Consider the following 24,980-nt stretch of genomic DNA (forward strand, 5'->3'; position numbering starts at 1 on the left):
TTCAACTGTGGTTAGAAAAGTTTTAAGAAGTTTTGGTGTGGCACTGTAGTTGCTTTGACGAACGTCGTCGCGCTGAGTATTTTTTTATGAACAAGTTACACCGTCACTTTGTAAGCATAAGAAATTGTTAACATGCTGTAACTTAAAGGAATGTGTTGTAATGTTGCTTAGATTATTATACTGTCTGTGGTGAGTGAGCGACGTTACAGTTGCACTATGTTGATTCTGTTTTTTTTATATGCTGTTGGCGCGCCATTTTGCTAGACGCCATTGCTAAGGTTAAGCGTGTTAGTGAGCACATGCGATAGTGCTGAAAATAAGTAAATGTGTATGTAGCTAATTTTAAATGATTATCACTGTTCTGGGAGAATCAGCACAGGAGTTATGTGTTTAGAGTTATTTTATTTTTGATGCACATTAATATTTTGAGTTTATTTGTGATATGCTTTAAGTCTTTTGAGTCTATGTACATTTACTTTTCATTTGATTTACATTTTCTATTGCTTTACAGAATTTACTACTTACTCCGATTTATGGATTGTGTTATTTATTTTTTTCTATGCACTTGGAAAGATTTGATTGCATGAATAATATAGGTTGTAGTCAGTAATAAACACGCTGTGGCTGGAGCAAGAAGCTAACTTTAGTCCTCTCTCTCATTAACCCACAGCTGATATTAGGCTACACAGTGCTCCTCAGCTTGTGTATCCTTTGCTACCGGCCTAGATTTCCCCCTAGGTCTGGTGCCGGTAACATATGCTGGTGAAACCTCCCTCATTTTGGATGCAATAAAAGCTCTGACATGATGTGTTGTTTTTGTTTGACATTTCTTCCCTATTTTTTAATTCAAAACTTTTTTTCCAATTATTTATTTATTTATTTGTAGTCATTATTTTCCTTTATTATTTTCAGTTATTTGGAAGTAACCACACTTCTTTTGTCTATGTTTGTTTTAATTCTTGTCTGTTTTGTGTTTGTGTTTATTTTTAAATGAATTCCATAAAAGCTAAGACAGAAAAAAACAGAAGCTTGCCAGTCCTGCCATGCCTAGATACGGTTGCTATGCTGCGATTGGACAGTCCTTATTTGGGGGTTTGCTAGAATGTTTTCTTTTAAATTCTTCGTACTTTTACTTCGGAGTCGTTGGAATGTCATGACATCATCAAAGCATCAAAGCCAATGTGGCGCTGCCGTTTCTTATATAAGGGGTCGTATCTGCTCTGGGAGCTCGTACAAGGACCCCAATCGAAGTCTTACTTTAGTCAGATGTCTGATTTTCCAGAGCACATTCACATTCCCCTCCAAGGAGACGAACACAGCGACTGCAAACCGACGCAAACAGATACGATGAATACAACACAGGGACACGAGAAGATGGATCAGGCCCTTCCCCCGGCCACACCCGAGACTCTCCGCCCCCTCGTCCGACTATTCCTGGACAAACTGACGGCGGTACAGTGGGTGAAGTTGGAATCTGGGTCTGTTGACGAGGCCATAGAAAACCTCATAATGCAAATGTGTGTGGATATAATTAACGCCGTTTCCAGATACATTTGTGAGGCATTCCAGCAAAGCCCCCCAGAGGCGAGTGACTTGCAACTGACGCAAAGTCCTCCCAAATCACCCAGAAGCGCTTCTGGATCTGACGAGTCACGGAAGAACAATTTGATATCCGAAGACCAGGTCCACACGTGTCTGGGTGACACTATTTCTCTCACTCTTGCGGAGGTGATGGGTGTCCAGGACATCCGTTGCCAGAGCGCAAAGGAGGTGACAGAGCTTGTGGTGAAAGAAGTAACCAAGAGTGTAAACTCCGAGCTCGCCAAAAGTTCTGGAGGAAGTGGAAGCGGAGGCAGCAGCGAGGGAAACATACCGCAGTGCTTCAAGTCTTCCACCCGCAGACTAAAGGCCATAGTTAGACACATGGTCAAAATACTGAAGAAACACGCGGCTAAGATGACCTGCAGACCTAGGTCAAGTAATGACAAGCCAGGTCAGCAAAGGTCAAAACTGGAATCACAGGAAATCAAGTCCACCATGGAAAGACCGACAGAGCAGGACAAGGAGCTGGTTGAAAGCGAGGAGTCATCTCAGACCCTCGTAACTCCTCTGGAAGATGACAAACCAGACAAGGTTTCTTCTGGGGACAGCTTCGTGGATACAGCCGTCGACGCGGTGAAGAAGATCCTGGAGGAACAGGCGGTTAACATCAGTGCCTTCGACTTCAACGATGACATCTCAAATGAGGAACTCAGCCTGTTTGTGAGCAGCTCCTCTCAGGATACAGAGAGAGCAGCATCTGAGATTGTCAGACTTATAATGGAAGAGCTTAAACTGGAAACAGAGGCCAAATCTACGTCCTGCTGGAAAAGGGTGGGAAGCAAAATCAAGGCGTTTTTTGTCCACAGATTTGCAAAGGACTCAATCCTCAGCTTTGTGACGAAACTGAGGCGCAAACTTGACTGCTTCACAACACCAAAAGACAAAACATCTCTGAAGCTGCTAGTTCAGGGGGTGGATTGCTTGGTGGAGGACATGATCCCACCAGAGGAAGATCCAGAGACAGGAAAGAGCACACACGAGGTGTGCATCTACCAAAGAATTGCCAAAGACATTTCCGGCGGCCAACACCAAATTACTGCGAAGCAGCTGGGTGATGTGGTATTCCACCATCTCAAACCTGACAAGAAACACAAGCTGCACTGTCAGGTCCAGATTAATATGGAAGTGGACAAATTCATGAAGCTGATGTGGAACTGGCTCAACCAGCAGGTACAACAGCAAGAGAAAAAGAAGGACCTCCTGAGCGTTGCCCTGAGGCGCATTAAGGCAGAAGTGCAGAGTTTGCCAGCACTCACACAGGGCCGCTTGGTACTGGAGAGCCACACTTTGACACCTGTGTCTGAAGCAGCACCAGCTTCTACCACTGATGAGCCAGCTATCAGTGATGAAGCCGTTGAAGCTGCTCGTGAGACCACAGCACAGCCAGTCCAAGAGTGGGACCCACTGTGCTGTGTGATGCTGGTGTCGGGACTGGTTAACCAGATTATGAAAAATCGGCCCATTAATCTGTCCACTGTTGACATCAAAACCACCATCATGACACTGAAAGAGATGCTGTGGGAAGAGACTACAGGCTGTGACGTTACTATCAAGGCAAGTGGGAAACACATTAAACGGACAGTCAAGGCAGTTCACAAAGAGCTGTGCAAGAAGATGGGCAGCGCAGGACTGCTGCAGATGAGCCTGCTGTCACAGGATGCATTGATTTACGAATACGTAATCGAGACTGTAAAAAGGCACCTGATGACACCGAAAAAGAGTAGCGGCATTAACACCATCTTCAAATCAGTCTTCAAGACCATGGGCCAAGCCGTTCTCCGCCTGCTTAAAAACTAGCCGCAAAGAGTAATCACTAGCGGTGGGTGGGTGGGTGGGTGGGGCCTTTTTCACAGCAGACATTTTGGCTCGTCACAGCAGGAAAAGCACAAGTGTAATTGATAACATTAAAAACCACTCCCTGCCATTTAGGCGAGTTAGTTCCAAGATCCCGGTATTGTGCATGCTGGCTCCTGCTGGTCTACAAGTCGAAACCTCTGCTGTGAAAAAGGTCCATTGGGGCCTGAAGATCCAAGCTCACGTCCAGTTAGTAGCACTGAGTTCTACCTGGATATGATGCAGGACTTCAGGTCTCTCAAGGCCACACAGGCCCCTCGGTGTTCAACACTGAGGCCTCGCAGCAATTAGCTAAGGGTTCATTTCCGGGCCCCACGCTGTGAGGTGCACACGCGTGCTCCCTGTGTTGCCGTGGGTTTACTCCGAGCACTTCGGTTTCCTCCCACATTTTAAATGATTTGAAATCAAAATCAAATCAAAATATATTCAAGTGAAAATAAAAAAAAAATAAAATTCTAAATGAAATCTCTGTTTCTTCTCTATTATTTGCTGCAAAGGTGCAGATGTGTAACTCAGACTTGAGTTGTGTTGGTTAAAAGATCATTCCAGTTTATTATAACTCAGGTCATGAAACTGGCTCGTCATAAACAAAATAGATCAATAGATAGATCAATAGATAGATATGTTCTCCGACCGTTCTCACTTATTCCCATGAGAAAATAAATAAAATAGCTTTTGAAAAATTGTGCATCTTAAAATAAAGTGCTTAACTTTAGAAAAACTAAATAAAGTGTAGCAGCAGCTGAGTTTCCCTTTTTCTCTGTTAACTGTCTCACATCTTCACAGTCTCTCTCCCTGTATCGGCCTCTCGCCTCTCGCCTCTGTCTGGATTCAGAGTCGCCTGGAATGCACAGATTTGATTGGCTGAGTAGCGTCACGTGAGCTGGCCTAACTCGTATGCGATTGGTCTGTGAGTTTCTTGAGCCGCTAAACCAGCGCTGTAAAGACTAGAAAAGCTTAAAATAAGGTTAAAATAGAAGCGCCCCGTCATTATTGATTACAGGTCAGGGTCCGTACAGGACGGCGTCTGGGTCCGGACTCGGACCGCGGTCCGTCTGTTAGTGACCCATGCTGTAGATGCTCAGGGTTTCTGCAGTGTCAAAAGAAAGTGAAAAGCTTTTTAATACCACGTAGAATGACATTTGAAAGTCATATCGGTCTAACAATGACAGAAGTAGGGACAGTAAGGTTTACACTTAAAGCACCTGAATCGGTCCTACCTGGGGTGCCGTGGCGACACTTCCATTCTGGGCAGTGACCCTCTGAGGTTTGGCTGAAACCTCCGCAGGTTTCTCAGCTGACAGACAAACAAAACCGAAGGACTGATCACACTTAAAGCAAAAGTTCAACAATTTGGAAAATATGCTTATTATATTATTATAGATGAGGAGATTGATTCCACTTTCTTAGGATTATTCATTAGATAGCGACAGCTGCAGAGAGACAGGAAGACACGCAGCAAAGGGCCGGAATCCAGTTTAATGGTACGTGTCCTACCAGGTGAGCTACCGGGCATATCTGTACGTTCAATATGAAGCTACAGACAGAAGCCGGTTAGCTTAGCTTAGCATAGCAAGACTGGAAACAGCTAGCCTGGCTCTGTCCAACAGTAACAAAACCCACCTAGCAGCTCCTCTCAAGCTCCCTGTTTAACATGTTACATCTCGTTTGTTTAATCTGAACAAAACCCAAAGTTTGTCTTGTATTTACTAAAAGCAGCAATAACACCTGAAGAGACAAAGCAGCAACACAAAAAGCTGCCACTTCACTTCCTGCAGTGTTGAGACGACTGAGACGGAAAGGACGGATGGTAGGAAAGAATGAGCCAATCAGCATCCTTCCTCCTCTGCTGCTTGTATTATTTCACCTGCAGTTAAAACACAGGGATGTAAACAAACCAACCCCCCCCCCATTCGAGAGCATTAGAGGTCAAAGTTCATCAGACTGAACTCTGCAGGTCAATAAGCAGCCAGAAGTGCAGCGAACATGTCTTGTCCTGTTCCACATAGAACCATCAGAGGTGAAACCAGGTCTGAGGTGTGAGGGGTCTCTTATTCTGGAGCTACAACATGTGGTACTTCCTGTACTGATGGAAGAGACCATCAACGTCCACCGCAGCACCAACAGCAGCCGTGCTGTCCTGGGTGCAGTTATAAAAAGGCTGCGGTTGTTTGGACTGTAACTGGACTCCTGCAGGCTGCAGGACGAGCTGCTGAGGACCACCGACTATTCTTAGATCCTTTGTTGTGCTGACGGCCGTCTGGTTCTTTCTGCCATCACGCTGACGACATGTGGAAGGTCAAACGTGAGTGTTTCTCTGCATGCCTCTGTGTTTTCCACTCAGTAAACTCACTCGCTGTTACAGTTCGCTATATGTGACGTACAGTGATGAAGAGTGGCCGTCTGTAATGTCTGAATGTGATGAATGTGAAGGATTAGACGTGTAGCTAGAATAAATTCAACTCTGAAAACATTTGAACCAGACCAGTTTTCACCACTAGATACTACATGAACTCTTTTTTCCAACTGATTATTGTCAGTTATGTCATGTGGCCGACCGACACAATTTATTCCTAAATATCTTTTATAAATAAAATAAGGTTTTTTTAATTAAACAATCTGTCAAAATTCAGTTATACGATTATTATATATAAAGCAAAGAGGTGGAAACATGTTTCACTGTGTCACATCTTCATTATGAACCTGAAACATTGTGCTTTTGCTGCAGCTCCAGTTGCTTTTCCAATGGAGACGAGGTACCGGCCGATTCTGGAGGTAATCATTACAATCCAGTAAGAGACAGTGAGGCCGAAGCTAACACGACTGAGAGTCACTGTGGTATCCAGATTGAATTTCGTGGATCAGTTCAGCTTAAAATGACAAAATGTTTTCAGTGTTTGTAACACGGTGAGTTTTCATCTGTTTTATCATCATAGCCCAGGATCCCGTCAAAGTCCCACTGCAGATGTTGAGATGATCTCTGAATCACAATCTGAAGTCTGAAATCTGTCAGTGTGTGATTTTGTTGTCTGAGAATGAAACCGATGATGAGCTGAAAGCAACACAGATTATTGATCCTCAGAGAAAAACACCAGAATCATTTGGACCAGAAACAGAGGCCCTGATGAGGAAACTTTGTGCTCGTCATAATTAAATTTAAAACAAAACTTCGAACATGATCTTTGAGTTTGCCCAGTTGTCATGGGGTTGTAGATGGTCTATTTTCCAGTCCACTGAGCACTTTAAGGACTTCTCATCCACGTTGGCTCAAAAGTTGAGATTGAAAGCACTGTCTGCTGAGGAAGAACGAGTGATACGATCAAAAGCTCCAGAACAGCTATTGAATGGACCCAGTGGTGAGATTGTTTTGTCACTTGCTGTCTCTAAGGTCGAGAGGGAACTTTCAGTCTTTAAAGCCAACATGGATGGCAAGTTCTTAAAGCTCTCAGAGGAATGTACATCTGACCATCTACAGTCCACCTGGGCCAACATCAGCTGCTGATGAAGATCATGTGACATTATCGAAAGCTCTAGAATGGCTACTAAGTTGACCTTGTGGTGAGAGTGTTTTGCCAACTGCAGCTTCCAAGGTCAAGAATGAACTGTCGGTCTCAATCCTACTACCTATTGTCACCTTCCCACCTTTTATTTTCTGCCACAGTTGTTTGATACCACCAGCAGGAGTCGCCAAAGTCAGACATTTTTACAACTTTTTCCAGAGTTAAGTGAGCTCATGAGGTCTAACTCGACACCACTAAGTTGATCTTGATCCATTCAACTTTAAAAGACAAAAGATCAACTGCGTGTGACTCTATAAAAACAACGTCAGTTAAACATTGTAGTAACTTCATGGCATCATTCTGCCTTCCTGTCTCCTCCATGACAACTTCCTGTGTGACCAGAGTTTGGTTCCCCCTGACCCCATGTCCCAGTTCCACCTGAGGAGAGGTTCTCCTGAGGAGGAGTTTCCTGACCTGTGCAGGAACTCTACCTGGATGGGACGGATCCTCACTCCGGCCATGTACGGCAGACAGTTCGACCGCTGCACCCACAGCGGAGTCATCTTTGATGATGTCATCCGCCCGGGCCTCGAGGAACCAGGTGATGTCAGCGTAATGACGGGATGATGTCAGGGTGATGTCAGGGTGATGTCAGGATGATGTCAGGGTGATTATCGGGGTGATGTCAGGATGATGTCAGGGTGATGTCAGGATGATGTCAGGATGTCGGGGTGATGTCATGGTGATTATCGGGGTGATTATCGGGGTGATGTCAGGATGATGTCGGGATGATGTCAGGATGATGTCGGGGTGATGTCAGGGTGATGTCAGGATGATGTCGGGGTGATGTCAGGGTGATTATCGGGGTGATTATCGGGGTGATGTCAGGATGTCGGGGTGATGTCAGGATGATGTCGGGATGATGTCAGGGTGATGTCAGGATGATGTCGGGGTGATGTCAGGGTGATTATCGGGGTGATGTCAGGATGATGTCAGGATGATGTCAGGATGATGTCAGGATGATGTCAGGGTGATTATCGGGTGATGTCAGGATGATGTCGGGGTGATGTCAGGATGATGTCAGGGTGATTATCGTGGTGATGTCAGGATGATGTCAGGATGATGTCGGGGTGATGTCAGGATGATTACCGGGGTGATGTTGGGATGATGTCGGGGTGATGTCGGGGTGATGTCAGGATGATGTCAGGATGATGTCAGGATGATGTCTGGATGATGTCGGGATGATGTCAGGATGATGTCGGGGTGATGTCAGGGTGATGTCAGGATGATGTCGGGGTGATGTCAGGGTGATTATCGGGGTGATGTCAGGATGATGTCAGGATGATGTCAGGGTGATTATCGGGGTGATGTCAGGATGATGTCAGGGTGATGTCGGGGTGATGTCGGGGTGATGTCAGGATGATGTCAGGGTGATTATCGGGGTGATGTCAGGATGATGTCAGGGTGATGTCGGGGTGATGTCATGGTGATGTCGGGGTGATGTCAGGATGATGTCAAGATTGAAATCAGGACAAACGGACAGAAGGAAGTCTTGGACATTCAGGAACAAAAAGTAACTAGTTTGACAAAAGAAATAGATAGATATATTCAAATATGTTACAGAAGATTTTGAGTTTTAGGTGAAAATTTGTTATTTTCTTGTTTCTAACCCTGTTTTACATTTTGCATGTAGAGCAGCCATTTAGTTCATCATCCGTCAGTCTGTAATGTCTGTGTGAAGGTGACTGGTCAGGTCCTGCATCTGTGGGGTGTGTTGCGGGCGACGCCCAGTCCTACGTCCTGTTCTGCGACTTCTTCGACAGAGTCATCGAGGCGCATCACGAACACAAGATCAGCAGCCAGACCCCAGAGAGCGACTTCAACTTCGACAACTTGAAGGTAGCTGGTCAGACCGCTGCGGGTTAACTGATGTGGATTTGATTACGGAGTAATTATTAATAATAAAGTTCAAGTCCAAGTTCACTTCAGTAAACGTGTTGATGTAAAGCTCCCACAGAGATCAGGTTAAACCCAGATTACAGGCTACTTTCCACTTCAGCGAGGCCGAGAGACGTTTGTCATCCACGGAGACCATCTGTGAGACCACATGGACGTGTTATCCAGATGCCCAGTGTAGGTTAAACAGGACAGTTTTAGGACTTTAGAAGAAAACTGGGTTCACCTTCCTCATTCCTCATCTTCTTCATATGTTGAAGATTTTATTCATGTCACAAGAACATCTAAATAAAAAAAGTCGGATGTTTTCTGTCTTTTACCAGCGTCCTTAAACAACTGCTGCAACTCGTGTGTGTGTGTGTGTGTGTGTGTGTGTGTGTGTGTGTGCGTGCGTGTGTGCATGCGTGCGTGCGTGCGCGTGCGTGCGTGCGTGCGTGTGTGTGTGCATGCGTGCTTGTGTGTGTGTGTGTGTGCGTGCGTGTGCGTGTGTGTGTGTGTGTGCGTGTGTGTGTGTGTGTGTGTGCGTGCGTGCGTGTGTGTGCGTGTGTTTGTGTGTGTGCGTGTGTTTGTGTGTGTGTGTGTGCGTGCGTGCGTGTGTGTGCGTGTGTTTGTGTGTGTGTGTGTGTGTGTGTGCGTGTGTGTGTGTGCGTGCGTGTGTGTGTGTGCGTGTGTTTGTGTGTGTGTGTGTGTGTGTGTGCGTGTGTGTGTGTGCGTGCGTGTGTGTGTGTGTGCAGGGGGGGGGTGACTTGGACAGGTCATACACTGGACGCTGTGAGGTGACTGTTGTTCGAGGTGTTGAAGACTTCTGCTTCCCGACACACTGCAGCCGAGGAGAGCGCAGACAGCTCCTCACGCTGGCCCGGAGAGGTACTGCATGTCTGTGTTGTAGATTTGACTCTCAGCATCCTGAATATATCCAGACCAGCAGGGGGCGGCGGGACAATGGCCTCAAAGTAAGCATTACTAACCAGCTGACCAGTGCCTCCTCTTTGCTCTCAGCTCTGCAGCGACTGGACGAGGAGGAGCAGCCGGGTCGACTCCTCTTACTGGAGGAGCTGAACCAGGAGCAGCAGAGGGAGCTGAACCTGAACCCTCCGTCTTCCTCCCAGCTCCGTACCGGCGTGGCTCGGGACTGGCCCGACGCCAGGGCAGTCTGGTCAGTCTGGTTTCTTCCCATGAGCCTTTTTGTTGCAGTCTGGTTGGAGAAGGGCTCAGATGGTGGAGCAGCCCGGTCATTAACTGATCCTCAGCTCCTTCTGTCCACATGTCAAACTGGCCTCCAGCCAAAAGACAAAAGCGCTCCCAAATGAAAGTAATGCAGAACCTCAAGAGCAGTAACTGGGACCAGTAGACCAGTGATTCAAACCACTGTGCAAATGTCACAGTTCCCTACTGCTTCTATCAGCCTGTGGTGCTGAGGAGTTCAATAACATTTAACTCATATCATGATAAGATGTCCAACATGTCATATCCCATGATTCCTCATTGCAGGGTGAGTAAAGATGGCAGCCTCGTGGTCTGGGTCAACATGGAGGACCACCTCAGACTCGTGTCCGCACGAGATGACGGCAACATCGCTGAGGCCTTCAAATGCATCTGCATCAACCTGCAGAAGGTCAGTGAAGGTCTGATCCTCAGGACGCTCTCCTTTCTTTAAAGCGTCTGTCGCTGGACCAGTAAACCTACCAGGCTGATGTATCGGCTGATATCAGCATGTTTCAGATGTCTCGATATCTGCCGATAACAAGGAACAGCAGCTAGGTTTGACCACCAGAGAGCGCCGACAGGTCGATGTGTACACTGTAAAATGTCACGCTCAGTATTCATCTTCACATGAACAAAACAAAAAAGCATCACAGGGATCCATCAAGACTGTTTGTTTATGTTATCAGCTGTTATTGTCATTTTTTAAACTTCCAAATACTGATATCAGTGTCGGCCTCAAAGATCCAGCATGGATCAGGAAATGCAACCTGTTGAGGACTGAAGTGACCTTTGACCTTCAGTCTCTGGTGTCTCCAGCTGGAGGAGTTCTACAGGGACCTCAGACACCCGTTCACCTGGAAGCAGCAGCTGGGGTGGGTGTCGAGCTCCCCGGCTGACGTGGGGACGGGTCTGAGGATCAGAGTCCACCTCAAACTGCAACACCTCCCCCAACACAAACGGTTGCAGGACGTCCTGAAGAGACTGAGGATCTGCATGGACAGAACAGGTACCGAGGACAGACCTGTAGAGCTGCAGGTCAGGTGTGTTTTAACCTGCTCAGCTCTCGGTTCGTTTCTGTCCATATATAAATCCAGGGTTTCATATGTTTTATGGTGGAAACTCTTCGCCTGACAGACAAAGCAGAGGGAAATATTACAGTTCTAATATTAAGCTTATTAATCTTCAGGGAAAATAAGCGAGAAATGAGTGTTTGAACTTCGGGATCCGGACATTTTAATAGCAGATCATTTTATTATATGGGCAGGTGGCTGAGAGCACTCACCTGTTCGTGAGTTTCTTCTTCGTGTGCTGCAATGACCCTCTGCTGCTGCCTGAACCATGAACCCATTTAACAGTGAAGCTGCTGTCTGCAGGTTTGGAGGAGTAACTTCAACAACTAAAGCTCAAGCAGCTTTCTTGACTGTCCATTTTCAGTTTGTCTGCTTTCTCTTGAATGTAAATGTGCTGTTGCTCTCCACCTGTATTAGTTTCTATTAATTTCTTGTATGAGAAGTGCTACATTAAGTTTATCATATTTATTTATGTATTCAAGATGCAGCACACGCAGGTATCTAAGATATCCAACGAGACACGTAGGTTATTGTATTTTAACATTGAAGAGTCCTGACTGGGCTGTTAAAACCGTATTTCCAACATGAACTGTATCAAATAAACAGGCGCAATGCAGTGAACATGTTCCAGAAGTCAGCTGCTTCTGTTAAAGACGTCGGACCTGTTGACACCAAACCTGTAGACATCAGCTCTAGTTTCAAACCTGCCTTTTCATTTCCCAGAATCCCCGGCGCTGTATCGTGTGAGCAACGCCGCGACCTTCGGCGTGAGCGAGGTGGGACTGACCCAGCTGGTGGTGGACGGGGTCAAACTGCTCGTCGCCATGGAGAAGAGGCTGGAGGCCGGCAGAGACATCGACGAGCTCGTTCCCACACAGAAGTAGATCTGGATGACGATTGGCTGGAAGAAAGGAGGAGAACGGACGGACTGACCAATCAGGGAGCCTCTGTTAAATTAGGAAAAAGTAATTCAGAGTCTGGTTTTAAATGTGCTCATCCTGCCTCTCACAGCTCCAGTTTCATTCTATGGTGATTGTATGATCTTATCATTTCAAACAATTAAAAACTAACAAAACAATCTGCTCAACTCTTTAATTTACATGTGAATTTGCATATATTTGCTGTATTATGATATAGAGAATATATTGTTACGCTCGTGGTGTTTTGATAACAGCACCCAGTTTACATGTAGTCTGATTAAAGGAAACTTACACAACAAGAAAAGTCAGCACATTCATCAGCGTAACTCTTAGAAGAGAAAGAATCCCTCAAATCATAAAGAACATTTCCCAAATAGTGACATGTCCAAAACAAATCAATGAAAATATAGCTGCTCATAATGCGGCATCTGTGTTTTAGTGCACTTTGACTTATTTAACATCTTAACATCGTTTACTTTATTACTTTACTGTCCATGAAATGAGTAAAACAAATTAATTTACCAGAATCTGAACCGTCCTGTAATTCATAAACATTTTGTTTGAGAAAAGCTCCTGGAAGCGGTTCCTCTTCACTGGGAGTCTCTTGTGATAATGATATCTGATGCTATCCAGCTAGCAGGCTACACATAGCATTAAAGCTAAATCACTCCCCGAAGTTAGTTTAGTCATTTAGCATTTTTGCTGCTCAAACTCATAAAACACATTGAAGACCAGCAGTGTTGAATATGTTTGTTCACGTAGCTTCAGCAGCAGTTTTAATGTTAGCTCACAGCTGAAACACGTTCCACCAACATGTTTTCTATGTTTTAATAAACGTGTATCTACTACTTTACACCACGGAAAATAACCTGTTTAGTTAGCATTAACACAGAGACACCATGTTTGTAGTGGATCATTAACAAGTGAAACGCGGCGCTTTGCTTTCTCGGCTTCGTATTTGATTTTATTTAGATGTAACTGACAGTGACGCTGCAGCCATTTTGTTTGTTGACACGTCTGTAGTTCTGTTCTCCGACTCTGAATTACAACCAGCAGGCTGACATGAACACTTACAGTCTGAATATGTGGCCGTGGTTTTACTCCACTTGTCTTCGTAATGAATACAAGTGAGATAAACTGTATATTTTTATTCAGCTGAATCAATTTTCTTTCTGTTCACTTTTATTTTTATTCGGACGCCAGTTTTGCAGCCATTTGTCGACGCTTCTGTAGTTCTTTTCACAAGCTGAAGGACATCACAGCTGTCAGGAACCTGAACGATGTGACGTGAATGAGGCAAACACTCGTGAAGGTTTGTTTGACTTCATGGCGCTCCACCCTTGTCCCACCTCCATAATCCCAACATTGAGTTTTCTAATGTAACCATGACGACCATCTCACCAGAACCAAAAGGTATTTTCCCACTTGGTAGATTGAGGAGGGTTTTTAGTTGTAGAGACTCACCTGCTGGAGGGTGAAACTGAAAGCTGTCTGCAGTCAGAATCTGAACAGGTCACAGGACTGACATCTGTAATCGTGTGCAGCAGGAACATGATAAGTATGAGCAGACCTCACATTCTAATAAAAACACACTTGGACTGAAGACTGAAGGAGCCCTGAGTTTCCATGTAGGTCAGTGGATGTTCAGAAAAGTCATTAAACATCATCCAAACAGCAAAACGACTCGTGCTGAAAATGTTTAATCTGTGTGTTTTTGTTTTATTTAAAATGAATCTATCACGGCTACACTGGACTTCTGCTACTTTCCTGTTCATGACGACCAGCCTGACACATCAGTCGTCACCTGGTACACGTTACTCTCTGAGAGCTGAGGTGAAGGCTATTTTCAAGTAAGAGGCTCAGATTTACAGTCTTTCCCAGGTGACATGAAGGCAGCGTCATATTCCCACCTTTTAACCTCCCTCGTCCTCGTCAGACAAGGACGTTTCATTTGCATTGGTTGTTCCCTTCCTGGTGTTAAGTGCTACAACATACAGTACAAAGTGTTCTCGAGTGTCAGTGATGATGGACCATTGCACAGTGACCCCTCAGGACCTCGACACTGCAGAGACGAGTGGAGCTGGTCAGTGGCTCTGCTGACGTACAGCCAAAGATGAGCGGGAACAGAATTCAAAATGTACAGAAAAGCTTCGATGGAAAGAAAAACCACAAACTGTTCATTTCCTCTGATGCACCTGAACGCATCACAAACACTAAGCAGAACATTCAGAAGGCATTAAGTGGTGGAACAGATACAGAACCGAGTTCATCTACCAGGAAATAAACTTAAAGGGCCATTTCAGCATCTCGTGGACCAGAAACTCAATTTCTGCTGGAATTCACCTTTAAAGGATAAAGTCCGGTGATTTTCTATATTTTCCTTTATGTTCAGACTCAAAGCAGCAGTGAATGATCCTCCTAACAAGTGTTGTGTGTGTATCACAGCCTGATATATCTTATTATTATTACTATTATTATTATTAAAACCCATCAGTGAGCATCACCATGAACACACACACCGTCCTGCTGCCCCAAACACTCACTAGAGCTCCACATGTGGATTCATCCGCCGCTGAAAATAGTCCCCAACTAATGCTCTATTTCCTGCTGTTAGTTTGATGAAAACTACAGCGAGCAGCTGTTGGAGGAAACGACTGAGCCTTTTTTTAAAGATTGGTGTGTTCAGTAGGAACCAATGGGCTGAGAGCTGAGAGCCACAGACCTGCACCTGGGATTTGCTGATGATGAGAAAAATATAAAAAGTCACCAGACTGATCCTTTAAGATTGAACATGTGAATGGAAAACACTATTTGCTTTGCTGAACTCTGTGGTGTGGCTCTGGTTTGATCTCACTGCTAAAAGCTTGAAAAATAAAAGAGTAAAATAACATTTTCAGTGGTGGAAAACAAATAAAGACCAAATAAAAACAGACTCTGTACACAAACCAAGACTAATCAATACTGTACCTGCACATATTCACCTGGACAGGTATCGTTTTATACAGCAAAAATAATAACAATAAAAACACATTCTGTCTGTCAGTTGTAAATGTGTAAAAAGATCTATGGAGCTTTACAGTTTGTGTTTGAACCACCTGAAATGGTTGGCGAGTAGTGACATCAAGAGCTCCAGTATTATTGCAATAATATAATATTACCATCAGTCATCAGGGGAGTCAAAGGGTGCTGCGTCAGGAGGTCAGAGGTCACAGCCATTTTCATTTCCTCAGAAAACAACCAACAGTGAGGATGTTGTCACGACCTGATTGTTCATCACATTTCACGACTCATGACCTCGACTGTAAACTGGGCAACTGACAGCATCAAAACTGAAGCCGAGACTACGAGTGGCTTTCTGCTGCAAACGTCAACATCACAAACATGAAATGTTCACAGCAGCAACATCATCAGGCTACTGTGGCTGCTGGACATTAAATATCAGGAGAGGAAACAAACTACGCTTCACGAAACACGTGCAGACTCGTGGCAGTTAAATCAGTTCACACAGAATGATGCTATGCTAACATTAGCTAGAGAGGAACCTCATTTAACCTCATCTTAGCTTGCCAACTAGTGTTAAGGTGTGTTCAGACGCACACATTTGACTGCTGGACTGTCTTTGCAGTCTGTTTATTCACCACAAATAGCTAATTTACCGACTGTACAGATGTACAGCTGTAGCTAGCTAGCAACATACAACCAGCTGGCGTGCGTTTGGAGCGTCTTTGTGCGGTTTGTGCTACAGGATCTCTGACTGATCTCCATATTCACCAGGAACTCCAGTTTCTCTTCCGTTTCTTCGTCTCGTACGTTCATGAACTGGAGTCAGAAAGCCTCGAGATAAACTCAAGTTGAAACATTTGCACGGACGTATCTTCTGTCGCCTTCACATGTTCACCTCTTAGCTTTGACTATATATGTGATGCCTCCACAATTCACCTCACATTCAGTCTGAACGCATCTTCAGTCAGCGACATTAGCTAGCTAAGATTAATGGTCTAGCTGGATCTCTGGAAATGGACACCATCAGAAAGCAATGAGCAAATGGTGGCAGATAAATGTCATATGTTTTAGCCTGTAGCTACATACAGCTAGCTGTTCTCCTGTTGTACCGGGAGAGTTGCACAGGTAGAGCAGAGGTTATGTTTACTTCCACTCCAGAAACCAGATTACTAGTAGCAGTCAGGTTAAGGCAAGGTTTACATGCAGTCTAAGACTCCAGATTACAGAGTTTGGTCAGTCTTCACATTTCCCTAACACTGCTTTCCTGTCCTGCGGCTTTGACATGCAAATCATTTAGTCCTCAAAAAGACTCGTCAGGTTCCTCCAACAAAAACCTTACATGATGTTTCAATGTTCAGTTTCCAAGGTTTTGGACGAATCTGTCTCAAGTCTTAAGTGCATGTAAACAGTGATAAACCAACATAAAGTCTCGCTCCAGCAGGTAGTGACAGATGGACGTCAATGCTAGCAAACAAACGGAGCTAGCGCTCTCATCCTCATTAGCCTCGGTATTTGTTCTGGCTGAACCACAACCTGCTCAACATCTGCGCCGTCAGTCGTTTTAATATTTGGTGTCACCGGCAAACATTTAGTGATAACATTAAATAGTAACTGTGTTGAGTATAATAAGGTGTATCTTCTCTGAGTCAAACAGCAGTTAGCGAGGAATACTGCTGAACACAAGATGGCCGCCGTCACCTGGTGGGGCGTCATTCTGTGAAGAAGAGGAACAGAGGTATTCTCCTCGCAGTGTTTAAGGATCATTTGATAATAATTGGAAGTCCTCACAGCCTGAGCTCGTTGGCCACTTTGGAGGCGATGTTTTTGAAGGCGATGGACGTGCCAGAGATCCTTTTAAAGCGCACGCCGTTGAGCGAGAGGCGGGGCAGCTTGCACACCTCTATCTCCCACTGGACCAGACTGTCCTGCCGGGCGTCGCCGTGCACGCAGAACAGCGAGTAGCGCTCACGCTGCTCGTAGTCACAGTTGTTGGCGTCCAGGATCCTCCGGATCTCCTTCATCATGTCCCCCGGCTCCATGGAGGACGTGGTCTTCATGCTCCAGGTGAAGCGCAAGGAACGAGGCTTGGAGTCCCGCCCCTCCTCTTTGGGCTCACCTGATAAACTCCTGGAGGAAGGAGAGCGAACAGTCACAACTACAGAGCAAGCGGCTCTGAACATGGTGACTTCAGATTTTCATCCACAGCCTCTGACATCTTCAGGATGACCACATTAAATTAGATTACATTCAACAGTTTTTCTTATGTATGTATGGACGTTTCATTTGTCCAACTAGAGAAGACATAGTCTCCGTGACAACAGTGTGTTGTGTGGATTATCCTGAGTAACAGGGAAACTCGCTGTCAGAAACACAAACTAACTTCTGTTCAGAGACAAATACCTCCAAAATAAAACCAGAGCTTCCTGCATGGCTAGATGTCACGAACATTTGAAGAGAGAAAATATGTTTTTGTAATTTGGGTAAACTGACTTTTTCACTTGCAGCAACAACACTATACAAACCTGCGATTAAACTGAATCTGTGGAGGCCAGATATTCCAGAGCCACAGTGACTACTTCACCCCCCCCCCAAATGACTTTGATTCCTGAGTTTACTGACCTGCGTACAAACTTGGAGGTGATCTTGCCAATGAGGGAGGTGGAGGTGCCGCGGCGGGGCGAGGCCAGCGATGCGGCGGCGTGCTGCGACAGGCTGGGCGAGTCCGGCGGGCCGTTGTAGGTGGCGGGTCGTCGATCTCGAAGCTGAGCGCCGTGGAAAGTGGAGCGGCTGGAGGAGCCGCGGGGGAAGCGGGTCCGGTCCGGCGTGGTGCTGCTGCTGCTGGTGACGCTGAAGGCTGAAGGTGATGACGGGGGCTGCTGGGGGGAGCTGGGGGAGGGAGGACGTTAACTTAGTGATATAACATTCACTGAAAAATGTTTCCACTGTTTAGTTTCTGACGGGTAGTGACCTCTGATACTCTGCGTTGTCGTCGATGGGAGGCAGGCAGGACTTCATGGGATGTCCTGACGCCGACATGGACTTGACATGACGGGGGCGTGTGGAGGAGACGGTTGCCCCCGGCGATGGGGAGAGGGCTCCAGGTACCTCAGGTAGACTGAAACAGAGACAGAATTGTTATTGATTTGGAGGAAAACAGCATGTAATCAATGAAAACTCCCAGAATTCTTCTCACCTGCTGTCCTTGCCGTTGGGAACAGCAGCCGAGTGGCGATCAGAACTCGTCCTCTCGTTAACATACGTGTTCCTCCGAGTTATGCTCTGTAACACACAGACAGTCCACTGATCCACCACCGACAGGTTAACTGGAGGCTGCAGGGTTAATTACAGCCACAATATGAACAAACTACTGTCTTACCACTAGTGCACCTTGACATGTAAAGTTTGTCCTGAGGGGGGCGCTAGAGGAAATGGGGTCATTAAAACCTAAAGAGTTCATCCTCTGAGGAGCAGGACGGAGATCAGGACATTACATTAGTTACATTAGTTATTGAGATCCGCCATCGAACACAGTTCAAGTCCATTGTGTGTTGGCTCTTACACTCAATACTGTACCTGAACGCCTCCTGTGTGGACGTGGTCTGGTCTACACAGTCTGGTTTTTAATGCAGTGCTGTTTACAGTCTGAAGGCCCACCAACTCTGATAGCTATCTGTATCAGGACCTGGTTTAGACCAGAATCTGAATCCTCTCACCCCTGAGGCGGTGGCTGACCTCCTGCGGTCCGGAGCTCCCATGGGTGAGGCCGGCTCTTCCTTCCTGTCGCTCTCTATGCTGTTGGCATGACAACGCTTGGTGTAGGAGACAGGCGGGGGGATAGAGGGTGCCACTGAGACACAGGACAGAGAGCATACAAAGACTCATGAAGATCTGTGGTTAGTAGACCACAATAAGCACACAGTCCTCATGTCTGGACAAAGACTCACCATGGTCGCTGAATCGCCGCTGCTTCTGATTGGCCGATACGTTGCGAGAGTGGGCGGGGGACTGACTGGAGCCGTTGAGGTCGCTGCTGGGTCGTAACCTTTGAACCAGGTTACTGCTGGACAAAGAGGCGCTGCCTTCAAACTGGTGGAGAGAGTCACAGCAGAGGATTGTGGGTACAGACTGGGTAGATGAGGACATTTTGTGAAATCAGACAGCTTTATGGGTGTTGGTAGGTGGATTTTTCCTCCATGGAGTTAGGCTTCCACTTCCAGTCTTTGTGCTAAGCTAGGCTAATGAATGTCCCCGCTCTGTAGTGGACACAGAGAGGAACCTGAAGTCCATCCAAAATGAATCTGGAGATGAAGAAGGTTTCTCTAAATGTTCAACAGTGTATGTGACGTAACAAACCTCAGCAGGTTTCCTCCCCAGCAGCAGGTATATTGCCGTCACCTCGTTGTATTTCTGACCCTCCAGCGCCTTCATCACTTCGTCCTGAGGGAAGCCCATCGTCCCCATCAGCTCTGATTGGTCAGAACACACATAGAACACTCAGCTTTGGTTGGTGCAAAAACAAGACGTACAGTCTACAGCCATGTGAGGCTTAGCCAAATGCTAACATCAGCATGCTAACATACTGATGGTTAGCAGGTATAATATTTACCACGTTCATCATCTTAGTTTAGCGTGTTAGCATGCTAACATTAGCTAGTTAGCAGTAAACACAGAGTCCAGCTGAGGCTGATGAACGTCATCAGTTCTGCAGGTATTTGGTCATAAACCAAAGTGTTGGACACATGAACATGTTGACCTGATGGTGGCGCTGATGAAGAGTCAGAGGATCACCAGAGTTACTACAGTTCATCCTGAGGGGACCATGAAGGTCTGAACCACATCTCATCACAGTCCATCTGATGGTTGTTTCAGTCTGGATCAAAGTGTTGGACATCGACATCGTCACATCAGCAGCCAGCGTGGCTGGAAAGCATTATCATGACTGGGGGGGGGCTTTCTGAGCTGTGATTGGCCCGAATTCTGTCCAATTCAGTGACAACATGTAGACGTAATTGATTAAGTTGAGTTGATTAAAAGATGATAACTAAATGTATATGAATCAGCGGCTGAGTGACATCATCAAACAAAGAGGATTATAGGACACAGATCAACATTATCTCGAGTTTATGTGTTTATACGTTTATACGTTTATGTGTTTATACGTTTATGTGTTTACGTCCAACAGATTTTCAGTTTACAATGGAAGTGAACTGCAGGTGTGTTTGACTGTCAGTATGTGTGTGCGTGTCTCACCGATGCGTTTGAGGTCGTTGAAGTCTTGCTCTGGTTCGGTGTATGACTTCAGGTCCTTGTCCTCATAGCCGACGTTCATCCATCGATCCTTCATGATTTGCTGAGAAACAGACGTCAGTTGTTTGATCAAACATTCAGGGTCTGACGGACCGCGTGGGCGTCTGCTTCACGTGTGTTCAAGTGTTAATGGGCTGGGTGAAGGTGAGTATAGATCAGAGGGTGTGGTGATTAATAAATACACTCTCAGCCAATCACATCACAGGTCTCATGAACATCTGAGCCAATCACAGAGAAACACTTCAGGAAGTCATGTTGCTGTCTGGATGGGAGGACAGGACCTCAGAACAGCTGCTGATTAACAGGCAGTCGATGATAGAAACCGATATTAAAAACATCTTCATCATCGTCAACATCATCATCATCATCGTCAGTGTGTGGTGTGTGTGTGTGTGTGTGTGTGTGTTATTCTGCCTCCTGGTTGAAGAGCGACTAAATAAAATTGTTTAGTTATTTTTGAAGTATTATTGTGTATTATTATTTCTGCATGTATTTAGTTTGTTGTTGTTGTTGTTGTTGTCGTTAGCTCTGAGACGTCTGTTCTCAGCACAGCCTTAGCACTGCCTCACTTGAATGAACTTAAACTTAGTTATTGATTTCTGAGGAAACATAAACAATCAGCTGTTTGGGAGCCATGATTGGTAAGTTACTGATTTATTGAAGCTGCATCATTTGATCTGATTGGCTGGTGACGTGCTGTCAGAGCTGATTGGCTGGTTCTGAGGCTGAACGTTACCTGCAGGCTGCCTCGTTTCCCCGGGTTGAGGACCAGCAGCTTCTTCAGCAGGTTCTCGCAGTCAGTGGACATGTAGAAGGGGATCCGGTACTTTCCTCTGAGGACACGCTCCCTCAGCTCCTACACACACACACACACAGTAGCTAATGAGCTAACTAGTGTTTGTTAGCTAATGTCAGCTAACGAACATTAGCTTACTAATGCCAGATCATGAGCATTAGCTTGTTGGCTACAAACATTAGCTCATTAATAAGAGTCTGGGACGTGGACAGCTTCAACAAGGAGGAGGGAATTCTATGAAGTCAGGTACTAGCAGCTAGCTATCAGGAAGACCATTAGCATCCCGTAGAGCAGAGCTGCAACCATCAGTCGATTCATCTGTTAGTCCATCGACAGATTAATTCATCTATTTTAATAATTCAGTGTAAAAAGTCTAAACATTCTCTTCAGCTTCTCAGATGTAAAAACGTTTGCTTTTGTCTTTACATGACAGTAAATGGAATATTTGGGGGTCAGCCTTGTTAAATGGACCCACTCGGTCCATTGGCTCGCAGACCTACAGTCCCCTAGATATGAGGTCCCCAGACACGAGGCCCACAGACACGAGGCCCACAGACACGAGGCCCACAGACACGAGGCCGAGGCCCACAGACACGAGGTCCACGGACACGAGGTCCACAGACACGAGGCCCACAGACACGAGGTCCACAGACACAAGGTCCACAGACACGAGGCCCACGGACACGAGGCCCACAGACACGAGGTCCACAGACACGAGGCCCACAGACACGAGGCCCACAGTTGGACCCACAAACACTTCAGACATGGAGCTGAGGAAAGTCTTAATGTTGGGAGTTAAAAGGAAGCGTCGGTACGTCGGCCGGCAGGGTGTCGCCTGTCAGGGGGATCAGGCCTGACAGCCTCGGGAGGCCTCATGACGGGTCAAATTAACATGAACACTGGGCTTCCACAGGAACGCTGTCACAGTATCAATAACTGTCAACATCGAACTGAGGAGAACTTTCACGATGACATTTAAAAGAAGCAGAAAAACCAAATCTGAATCATTCTTGACTTTGTGAACAGCAGTTTGACAGAAACCACCGTAACTAACTTTCTGGCTGCTGTGTTGACTCTGCCGACTGACCAGCTAGAGGACCTTCAGTTCAGATCTTTCTAGTTAAACTGAGCCACCAGTTTATTAGGAACACCCAGCTGTTGTGCAGCCCATCCTGTATCTGTGACTCTTATCACAGGGTTCGTTCAGCTTTTCAAGAGTAAAATTCAAGCATTTTTCAAGCACTTTCAAGGGACCTAAACCATTCTGAGAGCTTATGCTCGCCCCCTTTTCAGTTTGGCTCCCATGTCAGTCAATCTGTCTCCGCTGAGACAACAAACCAATAAGACGACGGGATCGTTTCATTTGAAATATTAAAAGATGAGCGATTGTGTCGATGAAACACCAGATTATGTTGAAAATCAAGCATTTCAAGGAGTATATTTGAATTCAAACATATTCTTAACCTTGAAAACATTATGGTTAAAATGAAGCATTTCCCACAACCCTGTTATCATGTCTGTGGTTCTGAGGCTGTAGTTTTATTTTACATGACTGAAAGACATTTCTATTATTTTGTCCACACCTTGAGGTTCTGTCCGTCGAAAGGCAGCGAGCCGCTGACCAGCGTGTACAGAATCACTCCCAGACTCCAGACGTCCACCTCCGGCCCCTCGTACTTCTTCCCCTGCAGGGTGACAGAACTACATTACCCAGCAGCCCACTGCTCTATGACACAGCGTCACACTTTACTGCCCTCAGGTGCTGCACACTTTATAAAGTTACATTTACGTCATATTAAAGCTCGTCCTGCTGCCGTCCTCCTCTCAGAGGTTTGTCTCATCTTTGTTAAACTTTACTTGTGTTGCTTTTTAAACAGAAAATAGAAAAGATGAAGTCGGTCTAATGTAATGAGTGTTCTGTATGTTAAGGGTTACTTTCACAACATTCGATCTACATTAGTCTCATTTTTAAAGCCTTTGTCTCCTTCTTTGCTTCTCAGATTTCATGTTAATTAATGAATCAAAGTTCAAAACTAAATCCTCTCAGGGTCACTGATTTACCTTCCTTCTTGCCTATAATCCTTTCATCTTACTTCTCTGATCTCTTCTTCCTCTTTCCACGGATACTAAATATGTCGACTGAGCATGCGTATGAAACAACTAGAATATCTCTGTGTTTTAATAGAAGCAGTCAGCCATAAAAAGGAAACGACAGGTGTGGTGGGAGGAGCCGAGTGTTCACCTGGAAGAGTTCAGGAGCAGCGTACGGAGGAGAGCCGCAGAACGTGTCCAGCTTGCTGCCCAGAGTGAACTCGTTACTGAAGCCAAAGTCGGCTATTTTAATGTTCATGTCGGCGTCCAGCAGGAGGTTCTCGGCCTGAGACAGACTCTTATTTTACAACCAATACACTTCAGCACAAACACACGTTTAAAAAGTTACCGACACTCAACTCTCTTCTGTCTAGTTACAGAGAGGCTGATTCAGCCAACAGGGTCAGTTAACAGCGTATATTAATCACATCAATCAGGACTAATGGCTATCAGTTATATTTGATCTACTGCTGTGTGTGTGTGCGCACCTTGAGGTCTCGGTGTACGATCCTCTTCTGGTGACAGTACTCCACAGCTGACACGATCTGACACACACAGTGACGGAGGAGGAGGAGGAGGAGGAAGACAAACCATTAGACACACAAACTCTATTAGCAGATTTGTTGTTTGTCCTGAAGGTGGCACCAGAGAGAGGCTGATGTTGCATTAATCTAAGGGTTTATCCTCTGTACGGTGGCCTTCTTAGGACATCTCACACTCAGCTCTTCACTGTCGGACTGGACTTTATTAACTATGGTGTTGACTTCCTGCTCCTTTAGGGAGGAGGGACATGGACCTGGATGCTAGCAGCTAGCATTCAGACAGACTGTTAGCATCCTGTATTGCTGTTACGAATGTTACAGAGACAGACACTTCCAACATCTTTATAAACTAAAACTTTTTGGAAATTAGAAAAGGCCAGATATAAAAGTATAAACAGTAGTGGAAGAAGTATTCAGATCTTAGTAAAAATACTGCACTGTAGAAATATTCCTTTACAAGTACAAGTCCTGCATTCAAACTCAAGTAAAAGTACAAAAGGATTAGCATCAAAATATACTTAAAGTACCAAACGTAAAAGTATGCATTATATATACACAGTGCTTAACAAGTTTATTAGACCACCTGTCATAAAAACGAGAAAACACAAATATTTTAGAAATCTGTCAAAAACTTGTTTCAAACTAAAAATTGTATTGTTATTTATTAGTCAAATAACAAACTGGAACAACTAAATAGTCCTTATTCACATAGATTAACCAAAAATCTCAATATTTTGTATGACCTCCTTGATAACAGCTTGCATTCTTGCTGGCATTGTTTTTGTGTACTTTTCGACAGTCTCTTGTGTTATTGAGCTCCAAATAGTTTCTAGTTGTCTTGTTCATGATACCGTCGATTTTAACTAATTTGCCGTTTCCACAAATGGACCCTCATACCATAATGGAATCTCCACCGTGTTTCACTGTGGCTGCAATGCATCTAGCATCAAAACGTTCTCCAGCTTTTCTGCGGACATAAACACGACGATGCTGACCGAAGAGTTCAGACTTGGGACTCGTCCGTCCAGAGTACCTTCTTCTAGTCATCTACAGTCCAGTGTTTGTGCTCCCTGGCAAATTTTAGGCGTTTTTGGATGTTTGCAGGCCTCAATAATGGCTTCTTAGCAGCTATT

The 24,980-nt window shown here is 45.4% G+C and overlaps 2 protein-coding genes across 2 annotated transcripts in view; one reads left to right on the forward strand and one right to left on the reverse strand.

Moving 5' to 3' along the window:
• Positions 1-5,711: 5,711 nt before the first annotated feature.
• On the forward strand, positions 5,712-12,200 carry LOC139299809 (creatine kinase M-type). Its single transcript, XM_070922732.1, has 9 exons — positions 5,712-5,761; positions 6,185-6,231; positions 7,359-7,557; positions 8,698-8,855; positions 9,647-9,779; positions 9,912-10,068; positions 10,404-10,527; positions 10,935-11,124; positions 11,912-12,200. Exons 1-9 carry the CDS (start codon positions 5,746-5,748, stop codon positions 12,070-12,072), a joined length of 1,185 nt encoding a protein of 394 aa, XP_070778833.1. The 5' UTR covers positions 5,712-5,745; the 3' UTR covers positions 12,073-12,200.
• Positions 12,201-16,538: 4,338 nt separating this feature from the next.
• Positions 16,539-24,980, reverse strand: part of mark1 (MAP/microtubule affinity-regulating kinase 1) — a 16,987-nt gene continuing 8,545 nt past the window's right edge. The window contains exons 8-21 of the mRNA XM_070922457.1: positions 23,794-23,850; positions 23,457-23,591; positions 22,798-22,899; positions 21,155-21,274; positions 20,362-20,461; positions 19,465-19,577; positions 19,056-19,197; positions 18,825-18,958; position 18,770; positions 18,691-18,710; positions 18,305-18,390; positions 18,080-18,226; positions 17,731-17,997; positions 16,539-17,238 (exon numbers count right to left, since the gene is read on the reverse strand). Coding sequence (XP_070778558.1) covers positions 16,896-17,238; positions 17,731-17,997; positions 18,080-18,226; positions 18,305-18,390; positions 18,691-18,710; position 18,770; positions 18,825-18,958; positions 19,056-19,197; positions 19,465-19,577; positions 20,362-20,461; positions 21,155-21,274; positions 22,798-22,899; positions 23,457-23,591; positions 23,794-23,850 — 1,767 coding nt within the window. The 3' untranslated portion in view covers positions 16,539-16,895. The remainder of the gene's footprint in view (positions 17,239-17,730; positions 17,998-18,079; positions 18,227-18,304; positions 18,391-18,690; positions 18,711-18,769; positions 18,771-18,824; positions 18,959-19,055; positions 19,198-19,464; positions 19,578-20,361; positions 20,462-21,154; positions 21,275-22,797; positions 22,900-23,456; positions 23,592-23,793; positions 23,851-24,980) is intronic.

This window comes from Enoplosus armatus, chromosome 2, assembly GCF_043641665.1.
Source record: "Enoplosus armatus isolate fEnoArm2 chromosome 2, fEnoArm2.hap1, whole genome shotgun sequence".
NCBI lineage: Eukaryota > Metazoa > Chordata > Actinopteri > Centrarchiformes > Enoplosidae > Enoplosus > Enoplosus armatus.

Excerpts from the sequence above, each read along its gene's own strand:
- LOC139299809 (XM_070922732.1), top strand. Across the intron at positions 8,856-9,646 it reads TCAACTTCGACAACTTGAAG|GGGGGGGGTGACTTGGACAG; the intron begins GTAGCTGGTCAG and ends GTGTGTGTGCAG. Across the intron at positions 10,069-10,403 it reads CCCGACGCCAGGGCAGTCTG|GGTGAGTAAAGATGGCAGCC; the intron begins GTCAGTCTGGTT and ends TCCTCATTGCAG.